The sequence below is a fragment of the Anguilla rostrata genome, chromosome 4 (assembly GCF_018555375.3).
Source record: "Anguilla rostrata isolate EN2019 chromosome 4, ASM1855537v3, whole genome shotgun sequence".
Lineage (NCBI taxonomy): Eukaryota > Metazoa > Chordata > Actinopteri > Anguilliformes > Anguillidae > Anguilla > Anguilla rostrata.
This window is the reverse complement of record NC_057936.1, coordinates 3,314,828-3,328,476: the sequence shown is the minus strand read 5'-3', so window position 1 is coordinate 3,328,476 and position 13,649 is coordinate 3,314,828. Positions and strand designations below refer to the sequence as shown.

Sequence of the window (13,649 nt, the reverse complement as noted above, 5' to 3'; positions counted from 1 at the left end):
CTCTTCAAAGGGTTAAACTGTGAATGTGAGTAACAGGGCCGTCGGAGTGAGTGAGAGAGAGAGAGAGAGAGGGGGAGAGAGAGAGAGAGAGAGAGAGAGAGAGAGAGAGAGAGCTGGACCTACAGCACTGCTGGAGTGCGAAGCTCCAGGTGAAGCCCGCTGCTCCAGTCCCTCCCCTCGTTCTCACTCCCATATCACTACCAGGAACGGGAATTCCCATGCAAACGGACACCATGCCGAAATGGTACTGTAAGTACCTCATACTTTGGCACACCTGGAGTGCCATTAAAGCGCACGTAATTACAGTCCAGGTATGCTGAAGTACACTACCCTCATCACGTGCTGCCAACAGCACCGTAGCGCTGAGTGAGAGCACAGAGAAGCACTTTAGCAGAAAGGAAAAGATGATGTCACACGTGTAAAAAAAAAAAACATACGGATAAGAGTCTGACCCCCCCCTCCCCCCAACCCCCTTACCTGCGCCTGGTAGAGCCCTCCAGGGTCCCGGGGTCCGATACCTACAAAGGGACGGTTGGGGGGCGTCCCAGGGGCCGAGTATGCTAAGAGAGAGAGAGAGAGAGAGAGAGAGGGAGGGAGAGGGAGATTGAGAGAGACAAAGAGAGAGATGAATGCTTACAGATCTTATCTTGCCCAAAGTCGATAGTTAATATCAATATTACAGACTATTAATCCTTCAATACAATATATTTGCATTCAGCAAGCAAAACTAGAACTGGGGGGAAAAAAGACACACACACTCACACACACACACACACACATGCACATACACAGACACACACACACACACAGACAGACGCACACAGTCATACACACACACTCACACACAGACACACACAGACGCACACAGTCATACACACTCACTCACACACAGACACACACACACAGACACACGCACACACTCACACACACACACACTCACACACACAGACACACACACACACACACACACAGTCATACACACACACTCACACACAGACACACACAGACGCACACAGTCATACACACTCACTCACACACAGACACACGCACACACTCACACACACATACACACACACTCACACACACATACAGACACACGCACACACACACACAGACACACTCACACAGACACACAAGCGCACACACACACGCACACACTCACACACACAGACACACACACACACAGACACACACACACACACACACACAGACACACACACACACACACACACACACACACACACACACACACACACACACACACACACAGACACACACACACACACTCACACACACAGACGCACACACGCACCGGCATTAGCACATTACTGCATTTGTAATTGAGTCAGATGCCATTGGATATGTGTCAACGGGGCTCAACCGGGGAGCCACTCCGCAGACTGTTACTCCATTAGTCACGGTGTCAGAAATGTCACGCGTCCCGCTAGCTTTTCACTCGGCCGAAATACGCATCTGCGAACAATCCCGCTTTCGCTGGGCCGTGAATGGAGCTTTCAAGAGCCCGGAGACTGCAAGCCCGCCCGCATGCATTGAGGGTGGGATTACCTCACCATCTGCTCAGAGTGCTGCGTTAAAGATCCGATGTCGGGCTAAATTACACTAACGACAAACAGGATGGAGCCGAAGGAGACTGTGTGTGTGTGTGTGTGTGTGGTGTGCGTATGAGAGGGAGAGAGCGAGAAAGAAAGGGAGAGAGAGAGACTACGAGCGTAAATGACTTGTTATGTAAATCACGGTCCTCGTTAATGAAAAACATGTCTAAATCCCTTGTAAATTCAATTAGCCTTCTGAGCCGGATAATTAAGGAGACCACTTCTCTTCCCCGGCGACGTCTTCCCAGGGATCCCGCGTCTGAGTTTATTAGCACCGCTGGCTTTGAAGGCCGTATATTAAGGAGCCGCGCAGCGCGGTCCGCAGACGCACGCTGTATTTCTACGGGAGGGGAGTCCGACTGCGAGCCCGTCACTGCAGTTAACCACAGCCGGACCTCAACAACGATTCAGGCCCGTGGCTATTTTTGCGCGTAACTTGGCCCGCTTGGAATCACCTGTTTTGGAATACGGGCAGTTCCCATAGTAAGTGCAAGCGGTGACAAAGCAAACGTAACTAAATGGTTCTGGAATACCATCCGTCCTCCCTGGATAACTTTCAAGTTTACTAGAGGGTCAATATCTTAAAAGTCTGAAGCTCTTTTAAAATAATTTATTTTCTCTGTTTTTGGTCGGGGTTGGGATGAAGTATTGTTTACTAAACGTTGTTTATGATCAGTTCTTTGTAAACTAACAGAAAAGCACTACTGCACAAACAAAAAAAAGAAAGAGAGCAACAAGGCTGAGAAACAAATGTCTGAGAAAGTGAGAGGCAGAGAGGGGAACAGAGATCAGGGAAAATTAAAGACATAGCGCAGTCAGGTGGTTCTTACAGTATTCCACAAATTACTGCAAGAAGGCAAAAAAAAGAGGCCTGTATTTGTTTATTATGAAAGGGGTCGTTTCGAATCCCGGATGCTGATTGGCTGTGGAAGCGGCAGTGATCACGCCCTCACAAATGTAGCAATACAAGGGTGCGTGGCTCAACAGCTAAATTTAACACAACGTGAAACGCTTCCCGATCGGCACGACGCACAGTGCTTAACTTTAGCACGTCTTCATAAACTGACTACTGAGGTAGAACCAGCTCCAGGGTTCTGCAAATTACCGGTGTGCTTATTGCTGCAGAAATCGCAACATCGCTTCAGTCAGGTTTATAAATCTATATTAATAAACGCTTGCTCTCGCGCCCCTCAGTAATGAAATGAATGGCGCGAGCTGATCTGGCGAAGGGACTCCGCGGGATTAAGAGACCGGTTCACAAAAAAAAAAAACGATTTAAAAAAAAATACCTGCCAAGGATTAAGTGCCACTGTTTCTGATTCAAGTGCTCCGCGTGTCCGCGGCAACCCGGTCCTCACGGCTGTCAGTGAGCGTATTGAGCTGTCCTCTGCTCTTCTTAATTAAATTAGCGTGATTAATGGGGAGTGGGAGTTCTGGCGGCGCAGCGGATGGCTGCGTTCTATCGTTTTCTCCGGAGAAAAGTGCCTCTCGCTGCTGCGACGTTTTCCAAGAAAAACAAAACAAAGAACTAAAAAGCTGGAGTACTGGAGATCGTAACGGTGCAGTTATTAAAGGCTCTCGAATGTAACACACAACTTAAATTCAATATTACGCCTGGTAGTCTCGTTTTACAAAAGAGAAAAAAAACACGCATGCACGCACGCACGCACGCACGTAGACACACTATCTGAGGCGATGCATCCGGTGTTAAAATAAAGATGAACTTTGAACCGTATAAATCCGACGAAATCAGAACGCTTCTGCTTGGAGCCTGTCACTGTCATTGCATGCCACTGTAATTACGCTACATTTCATGCAGTTGAAAGAATGTGTATGTGACTGTTTGAGGATTATGGGAGTATGACAAACTTATATGAACCGAATATTAAAATTCAGGGAGGGGTGCAAGTCAAGGCTATGAGAAGGAGACTTAGGGGGGGTGTTGAAATGAGGGGGGGTACTCTATGGGCTGGAGCCGCAGATACAGCGGGGGAGGGGCTTATGGAAGGGGGAGGGGCTTACTGGGAGACGTAGGCGAATTGGCTCCGCCCTCGGAGGTGGTGGCGCTGGATTTGGAGTCGGTGGGCAGCGAGAGGCGGGGCATGCCGGGGGGCGGCGGGGGGGCCAGCATCTGGGAGGAGATGTAGTGGCTGGGCACCTTCACCTGCCCACTGCCGTTCAGCTGCGGAGAGAGAGAGAGAGAGAGAGAGAGAGAGAGAGAGCGCAGGTGAGCAGGGGGGGCACCTGTGGAACACCTGCAGTATGGGGGGGGGGGGAAGCCCCACACAGCTCCTCTCCAAAGCATCGCTTTTACTTTACAGCCGTTCTACAGACAGCATCATCCAGGGCGACTTTCAATGCAAGAAATTCCGATCAGTGATGGAAGTACGAAGAATTCCCTGGGGGGGGGGGGGGGATACAGACCCAAGAGAGACCGTGTAAGAAAGTAAAGCCTCCACTGACACGCTTCTTGTCAACGACTCAACTGAACATGAAAGTATCTTATACAAACAAGAACACGACAGCCCTAATGAGCACTAACCCCTCAAGGTGTTATATCACTACTATGTGGTTACAGTGCTCTTAACTGAACATTCTAACGCTGATGTCACAATCACTGCCGGTGACTGAGAACAATGGGAGTTCTGGAACACTGACTTAGTGTTTTGTGAAACGCATTCCAAAAAACCTACACTTCAAACGGTTAAACGATGTTATGTGAACGTTGGGAGGACAGAACAGAGGGGGCGGGGTCCCCAAAGCGCGGCCTGGGAACGTCCCGACACCGCCGCACTGCAGAGGGAGAATTTCAATGACTCTGCAGAGAGGGGCGAGCGGCCTGATAAATGTATTCTCTCTCTCTCTCTCTCCCTCTCCCCCTCTCTCTGCCTATCTGTCTCTCTCAGTTTTCAATATTCAATTTCGAGGCACTTTATTGGCATGACACGCATTGTGTTGCCAAAGCAAATATTTCAAAGAACAACAATCTCTCTCTCTCTCTCCCCTCCTGTCTCTCTCCTTCCCTCTCCCTCTCCCCCCTCTCTCTCTCTGTCTCTCTCTTTCACTCTCTCGCTTGCTCTCTCTCTCACCCTTTCCTCACTCTCTCTCTCTGTCTCTCTCTCTTACTCTCTTGCTCTCTCTCTCCCTCTCTCACTTGCTCTCACTCTCTCACCCTTTATCTCTTCATCCCCCTCCCTCCCCCTCTCTCTCTCTCTCACACTGACATCAGGGTGGGAAACGGGGGACTCCTTCACCCCTCTCAGACTGTGCTCTGTCCATACTGCTCCCGAGACGTGCCACTGCTTTGCTGAAAAAGGTTAATGTGCATTACCCCATGCCTAACAGACCCGACGGAAGACTCAGTTACACTGCCGCTGTTCTTCCTGTTTGCCAAAGCTGAGAGCCCTTTGTGTGGTTTGGGCCCAGCTGAGAGACTCAGACGGGTGCAGTCCCAGTGCAGCGTCACCACGGCAGTCAGCGAAGCCTCGGCTCCTGGGGGGCTTGTCCGGTTAAGGGGGCACACGGTGGCGCACGGACGAGCCCCCAGCGGACTCGGATCGAATTCAGCCCGTCCCAGAGCTGACTGTGGCCAGTAACACCACAGGACAATGTGCAACTGCTGAATGTGTGGCGGGGGATGGGTTATTTATGGGAGGGGCTCAGTCAGTCAGGGGTCAGAATTTCATTGTTATTTAGCGACCCCCCCCCCCCCTCCCGCTGGTCGATCGTGGGCCCGTGGATGGCATGTCATTAACACCAGATTTGACAGGTCCTCCTCTGACTCCACTCTGTGCAGGCTCAGTTGCAGTCTGCAGTGTGCAAAGAAGAACAGCTGGCGCCACCATGTGTTTTGGAGGAGAACTGCGGGTGTCTACACTCTCCCTGAATGGGCAGTGGGGTTTGCAGCTCGCAAGTGGCCGCGGTTGCAGATAACGCAGATAACGGGACATTCCAAATTAGGGTGGGAACTGGATACGCTGGAAGATCTGCTTGCTACTTTATTGGGGGAAACACAGTTACAGTGAACGACCAGTGGGTGGCGCCGTTCATACTCTTGGTAATTACATTACCGGGGGGGCGGGGGGGGTAGTCTCACACACAGAGGGACGAAGAGGTCCCATGCCAGCCCTCCTCCTGCTTCACAGCAGAGAGCTGGTAACTGGAGCCAAATTAAAGGCTGAGCTTCGGCAGGGCAGAAATGGAGTTCATGGTCCATGACCATCCAAAAAATAAAAAACCTTTCCAAGCAAAATACGCTTCTCACAGTGCGGTCAAAGAACTGGCTCAACATGGTGGAGAGAAGCCTGAATAAAACGTTTGGGCAGATAGAGTTTATTCACAAAAAAACAGCTAGTGGGAAAAAAAGAAGAAGAAGAAAAAAACTGTGATCCAGACTGAAAAGCTGTTTGCATACCCGCTATCAGCCACAACGCACCCAAACAGCCTGAAATCCCTGGTATTCATTTCATAATCAATCATCATTGATCTTCCGCTGGCTGCACTCACAGCAGTGTGTGGTGATATTATATAAGCAGCACCGCATGTCAGCCGTGTCCAGAGACAGAGCGGTGTGTGTGTGTGTGTGTTTGTGTGTGTGTGTCGTGCGTCGTGCGTTGCGTCGTGTTGCGTGCGGTGCTGTACGTTTGGTCTGACGAAGGCGTATCCGTGGAAACCTGAAGCCGCGCGGCGTTCCTACATGGCTGCGGCCTCCAGCCGGTATCTCAGGTTACAGAGGAGAGAGAGAGAGAGAGAGAACAGAAGGAGAGTGAGGTAAGACGAGAGAGGAGAGAGGGAGAGAGACAGGTACAGAGGGGAGAGAGAGAGTGAGATTGAGAGAGAGATACAGGGACAGAGGGGAGAGAGAGAGAGAGAGGGAGAGAGATACAGTGTGCAGGAAGTGGAGGTAGAGAGAGAGGAAGAGAGAGGGAGAGAGATACAGGTACAGTGCACAGGAAGTGGAGGTAAGAGAGGGAGAGGGAGAGAGAGAGATGCAGGGACAGTGCACAGGAAGTGAAGGTGAGAGGGAGAGGAGAGGAGAGAGCAGGGACGAAGTCACAGGAAGAGGATGAGAGGAGAGCAGTAGGTAAGAAGAAGAGGAGAGAGACTCAGGTACAGTGTGCAGGAAGTGGAGGTGAGAGAGGTAAGACCAGCGTAGAGGCGATCCTCAACCCTGGTCCCGGAGAGCCACACCACACGGCTGCTGGTTTTCGCTGTGACTAAGCGTTTAATTGACCAATTAAAGAGGACGATTACACGGTTAACCCCCAACACCTCGCTCGGCTCCTTGGGCCTAAATTGGTTGCAGATTTTGGCAGAGGTTGGTGAAAATAAGAACCAGCTGACCCTGCAGACCATAGCTGCGGTTCCCCTGGAGTAGAGGAACCGAAACCAAGGTTGTGTTAGACTGACTGCATTGCTACAGGGCAGGGCAGCACCATGTGGACCTGACTTGTGACTAACTCATACATTCACTCACTCATGAACTCACTCACTTAATCACTCACGTTTAGCAGGCTGAAGGTTCACCACTAGGGGGAGCTTGTTAGCACTCACGGTGCTTCTAATCAATCACACCGTGTGTCATCGCGAGCTCGTTTGCGCGTGCTGTAGAGGCGCCATATGCGACCGTGCGAGCGCGCGCGCGCACTCACTCACCGGGCCGGGCTGCTGGCTGGACGGGTCGCAGGCCAGGGACACCAGGTCTTTGAGCGGGTCCTGGGAGCTGAGGTGCGGCGGGTAGCGGATGGCCGTGTGGGGGAAGTAGCCGGAGGCCGACTGGTTCAGGATGGAGGTGGTGGGGAAGTGCAGAGCGGAGGAGGGGTGGGGACTCCTGGAGATACCTGCGGAGGCGGGAGACGCTCGGTGAAAAGCGCGTTTTGGCAGGAGGGCTCGGTTATTGAGGAGCCCTGGCAGGGAGCGCTGAGGATAATTGCGTTTAATTTAATTTTATTTGGGCTTAATTTGATGTACCTCGTTAAGCCTAATATGCGCTGCGCGGCTGAGAGTCAGCAAAGCTCTGAACGGCGTCTCAGTCGATTCAACCGTTCGTGCAGCAAATTCAAAAAAGCCGTTTAAAAAGTAGAACGTGTGTTGCCTGCATTCATGGAGCTAAACCGTAACGTAAGAACGTCTCGTGGCACAGTATGTGTAAGCATGGGCGAGCTCAGCGCCCGTTGTGTTTGTTAACTTTCACTCTCATCAGCGCATTCTCAGATAAGCAATGAGAAATCTCTGAGCAATAGGCCTGTTCCTAAGTCTCTCGCGACTGAGGGTGGCGTTCAGCGAATTGTTCACCTTGAGCCGCGCTTAATTCTCCAGTCGTGCGGCGGATCTGAGCGCTCTGTTCATTAAGTACAAAGTAAGAGATGAGACTAGCCTACTGGACGGGCCATAAGGAAGGAGCTGACTCCGTTTCCTTTTTTCGTATTCATTTCCGGTCTCGACAGTGCGTTGCACTGGAATACACATTTTAACACTGGGGCCTAACGAAGCTAAACAGGAGCGACTCCACAGTTTACCTGACAGCGCGAGCATCGTTAGCCATGGCACACTTATTCCCCTGCAGCAGGGGAGTAATTTAATTTCTTACGTCCGCTGCGTAAGGAGAAGCTCATTATGCCTTTCACAATGCAGAGGAAACACCGCACAACCTCCTGATAATAACTCAGATTCTCTCCTGATGCTTACTCATCTGGTTTGCTGGACGGGGACAGAGCCGCTCGCTCGTTATAGAGACGTTAATTTATGTAACTTAGCGCGGCCGGTTGTACTATCGGCGCAACGCGCTAATGCGTCTGACATATGCTAATTCACGGCCAATTCATTTTAACGGCCGCTTTAATTATTCGTGCATCGCCCGTCACCCATTACTCTATATTGTCCCTGCAAACAATTACGTGTCGGACCAGCCTGGGCAGCCTTGCCTGCTGTTCGACTCAATAAAAAAGGAGAGACGAATCCACAGAGGGACGGCCTCCCTCTCCCTTGGTTAATGGTGTTATGGCTTTAAACAGGAACACGCACATTAGCGCTGTTTGGATTAATGGGCACTCAAGCATGACCGTGAGAGAGAGAGAAAAAAACTTCTGAATGCCTCTCATCTCTAAGCGTGGCTTTAAACTCTTAAGCACAGAAAGTGCATTTCCTTTAAACAAAGAACTCACCAACACTCTAAGCTGTAGGCCTACTTAAACTACACTACACTGTAAACAATACTAAAACATTGGAGCATTATAAGCTATACTCATGCTGTACTGCACTATGAAGTACAATTTCTATGTCAAATAAGAAGTTGTTTTCCAATCAGAGTTTTGGGTGCTGAAACAAGGACATCAACTATGCTAAATAACCGTGTCTGTGCTTTTCTTAAAGTTCAGGCAAACCTCTCCTCCAGACGCTTTATAAATGCACTGACACTTGGGGTACATATGAGAGCCAATGCGCGAGTCTTAAGATAAATACAGAAAACCCACACCAGGATCATCGCATTTACTGTTACCCAGCACTCCACAAGCACCGTGGACTTACTGACATGACAAAATGTCAGATGCAACACTTAAGTTCCATTCAATAGTCTAAACCTGTATACGTCACACAGTCCATAGACTACGTGCGGTCTACGTGCTGAACAGAAGTGGCTGAGTTACTGCACGGTTTCTCCGAACGAACCCGCCTACACTATAGAAACAGGTTCAGGCCATAGTGTTACGGTTTACAGCTAACCGGAATGCTACGCCATAACCCTGCGCAGGGCGCAATGCTCAGACAGGGACGGTGTAGAGCACTGGATGGAATGCTAAACTAAGGCCTTGCGCCGTGTGGATATCGATTGAAGACCGCTAGTAGGAATACTATGCTACGTACCTGCGCGTTATGCAGACATATAGGTTGTAGACCGCTAGCTGGAATGCTACGCTATAGCCCTGCGCAGTGTGCGGTGCACAGACAGTGTGCAGGGCGCGTGGTGGAATGCCATGCTACAGCGCTGCGCGGTGTGTGTGCCGGGCGCTTCGTGGAATGCTACGCTACGGCCACGCGCGGCGCGCAGACAGAGGACGCTCTCTCCTGGGGCTCACCGCTGTGCACGGCGATGACAGGCCGGTGGTGCTGCGTGAAGCTGCTCAGGCGCGGGGAGTTGTCCTGCGGAGACGGGCTGTCCATTTCCGTCTTCTTAACGGTGGGGGAAATCCCTGCGGAGGGGAGGGGACAGCGCACGGGGGCGTGCGTGTTAGCGCTCGCCGCTAAACGCGGGAATTCCCTGCACTCCTGCGTTCACGAGCTCTCTGCAAACCCTGCAGTTAATAATCCAAGATCGTAAAATCATAGGGTCCTATCAGCAGATTCTGAGATGTTTAGCGTTAAAACGTACACGTCTCATATCATCGTATTTTTTGTCAGGTGTAACGTTTTTGTTTTTAAAAAAAAGAAGAAAAAAAAGAAAGACAACACTCATTTCAATTGTTTAATCTGCTGTATAGTTCAAAAAGAGACTTAACAAGAAAAAATCCCACATAAATAACACATTTAGTCAAAAATGCAGACTAATTGATAAAGTCCTGAGCTTATAGTTCTGTTTGTTTCCACTTAGTCAGCAGTACCAGCCGAAAAAAAGGTTGCACATTTTGAGATCCAGTCAGAGATGATTTACATTCTGTATTTAGTGTTTCCATACACATTAAATATTTTGCCTAAATAAGCCTCAGTAAAAAAAAAAAAAATAATAAATTTAATTCACAAAGAAAAGCAAACATGGTGTGTAAATCAGATTTAGACAGATTGCTGATCTGCACAATCTGAAGTGAACCCTAAAGATGTTATATCTGTACGTGACCACAAGGGGGCATAGATAGGCATTCCAGATGACGCCACCATCACTGCAGTGAACTGCAGTCAGGCCAGTGGATCTGAAATCCTTCTGGCCTGAACTGCAGTCAGAGCATTTCGACTCAAACACACCATTTTGGCTCAAGTTCAGGTTATAAACAACGACGCGCAACAAAAGCCAGGACAAAAACTGTGGCAAAAAGCAAGGCCACGTTTCTCCACCCAATCTCAATCTGTTTCAGATTAGTGCTTTCAGATTTTTTTTTTTTTTTTGGGCTGCTTTAAGTTCCTATGTTTAAACAGAAAAGTTTCAACACACTGCACACCCGATTACACCATACTTCAAATACACACTGTCATACCTCCCTTCCTCTCTCTCTCTCTCTCTCTCATTCTCTCTCCCTCTTTCTCTACTCAAATTCTAATTCAAATTCAAAATGCTTCGTTGGAATGACGTATATTGAAATACATATTGCCAATGCTCTTTCTCTCCCCCCCTCTCTCTCTCTCTGTCTCTCTCTCTCTCCCCCCTCTCTCTCTCAGTCTCTCTCTCTCTCCCTCAGTGATGTGTGAGAGACAGTGTCCATAATGCCCTATCAAAGAGCAGCATCTTACCGCCAGACTGGTCAAGCAGCTAAACGCGCTCTCTCATTGGCTGTCGGTGCCCCCAAAGCTCGGCCATCGCACCACTCCTCTACACGTCAAGCACAACCGCCTCTGACTCCGATCGCCATTTTTGGGGGCCAGATCGATTCTGGCCGCGCTCTAAAAACACGATGCCAATAAGATTTTTAAAAAATCATGGGCTTCCTTTCAGTCACAGCCGGATAATAATAACGGCTTCTGAAGAATACTGAGCGGGAGAAGGTCTCCAACTCCAGCAAAATGGGGGTCGATGGCTGCAGTGTTTTAACACAGAAGCTTATTCTGCTGGAACTGGGACAGGCTTACCCGTCCCACTTCGGGCCATCCAATTAAAGAGTACCTTGGGAGGGGGGCAGGAAGACTCCTGCAGAGGATTGGGGGGCGAGTTGGGGGGGGGGGCAGGAAGACTCCTGCAGGGGATTGGGGGGCGAGGAGGTGCGGGAAGACTCCTGCAGGGGATTGGGGGTGAGTGGGGGGGGGGGGACTCCTGCAGGGGATTTGGGGGGGTGAGGGGGTGGGTACGTTAGCACTGGTACCGCTGTAAGCTACAGCACTGAGTGTCGAAAGGCGTTACAGGATCACCACCTCCATAAACACGACTGCAGCCGCACCTTCTCCTTCCTGTTCCTCCCTTCACACCATTCTAAACCTGAGACTGAATGAGGGACATCACCCGCACACCTCCGCACCCTCACACCTGCACACCCCCACACCCGCACACCTCCGCACATCGTGCGGCAGGGCATAGAGTGCATGCTCTGTTGTTACGGCAACCGGACTGCAACAGTTACCGGCTCAATTAGGAGCCGCCTGACATGCCAACCGCACCCCGTCAGGACAATCACATGTGCCTGTCACACACCTGTGTGCGCACACACTCGCCTCACACACACACACACTGTCACACACTCACACTCACACTGTCACACACTCATACACACACACACACACTCACTCACACTGTCACACACTCAATAATAATTTCTCTGACGGCCTCCTTAATTACCCTCCTGTGTAAATATATTAAGTGACAAAAGAATATTTGTGTCCAGCGAGTGCTGAGAACACTCACGCCACTTTGATTAATTTCAGGAGCACGGTAACTATGGTGGAACTCATAATTTAATCTAATAAATCATGACGATACTCCTGATTAATGGATTCGCTTTAAAGACACTTTGTTCGAAATAATAAAACGCTCACACTGTTATTTTACTCTTGCACGCCATTAAGAACGGAGGGGAAAAGAGGTTCAGCGATTTACGCCCCAAACTAACAGCATCCAGCTCTCTCCAAAAACCAGAGCAACACTAAAATAAATAAAAACAACACGGAATAACTTCCATAAGCAGAACAGCCAGGGACTTGCGCATTACTTCCCAGCAGCAACCAGGTACAGGGAGCGTGTCAAAATGGACCGAGAGTTTTATATAACGAACACACAGCCCTGGGGCCTTTAGCCTCAAACCTTTACTTAAGGGACTGAGGGCGAGTTACTTCCTTTTTTTAAAAAAGAAAAAAAAAAAAACCTTTCACAAAAAAAAAAAAAAAAAGAAAAAAACAAGAGGGCTCATGAATTAATTAAAACTTGGAGTCTGGGTTTAGGAAAGGGGAAGCTGGGGGACGGTGAGCGTCCGGTCCGGCGGCTAGGGGGGCTCATCTTCTGCTGGCGCTCTATAACTCGAGATGTTCGTCTTTGCTGCGCCCCCGTTCTGCTCGGCGTATTTTCGACACCTTCGGGGGACGCGGTGGCGGCCGCCGCTGCCCTCGAGCGGCGGCCCAGCTGAGCGACACGTTTCGGCTGTCAGGGTGATTGACGGCAATTCAAAACGAAACAAAATAAAAAAAACGTCACGTCGCTTTCAGACCGAAAGGGATTGAGCTCTTATTTCCAGCCCCTTGGGTTAAAAGCAGAGGTGTGCAGATCTGAAAGGGGGTGGGGGGGGGGGGGGGGGGGGCAGTACCACATTCAGGCGAGATCTGCAGTCAAGGCTAAAACAAAAACACACTTGACACTGACTTGAAGGCTTTGGTGGAGGTGCTTGAACGCCATTACGCAATTGCTGAATTTATTTAATTTTGCAGTATTAGACTGAAGCATAATCTGTTGGCATAACATGACAGAGGGATGTGCAGCAGAGGGTGGCGTGGGGGGGTTTTTCCTGACAGGAATTAATTCGGTCTAATGACAGGAATTCCCCGTGGCGTACTTGGCAGCGGCATCGCATCGCACGGACTGTCACTCAAACTGAAACACAATGAGGTCACTCGGATATTTAAGCCAAACAAAGCAGCGCACTGGAATGTGTGTTTCGCAAAACGTCAGTGACAGACGGAGGGAGGCCAGGCAAAGGTGAATCTAAACAGCAGCCAGGTAAAGGTGGTAAAGGTGAATCTAAACTGGAGCAGGTAAAGGTGGTACAGGTGAATATAGACTGGAGCAGGTAAAGGTGGTACAGGTGAATATAGACTGGAGCAGGTAACGGTGAATCTAAACTGGAGCAGGTAAAGGTGGTACAGGTGAATATAGACTGGAGCAGGTACAGGTGAATATAGACTGGAGCAGGT

The 13,649-nt window shown here is 49.9% G+C and overlaps 1 protein-coding gene across 1 annotated transcript in view; it reads right to left on the bottom strand.

The window, feature by feature from the left end:
• The window catches only part of nfic (nuclear factor I/C), a 133,250-nt gene that overhangs the window by 18,418 nt on the left and 101,183 nt on the right, over window positions 1–13,649 (bottom strand). Inside the window, exons 8-11 of the mRNA XM_064330091.1 lie at window positions 9,689–9,802; window positions 7,269–7,453; window positions 3,636–3,795; window positions 478–560 (exon numbers count right to left, since the gene is read on the bottom strand). Of these exons, the coding sequence (XP_064186161.1) occupies window positions 478–560; window positions 3,636–3,795; window positions 7,269–7,453; window positions 9,689–9,802 (542 nt within the window). The remainder of the gene's footprint in view (window positions 1–477; window positions 561–3,635; window positions 3,796–7,268; window positions 7,454–9,688; window positions 9,803–13,649) is intronic.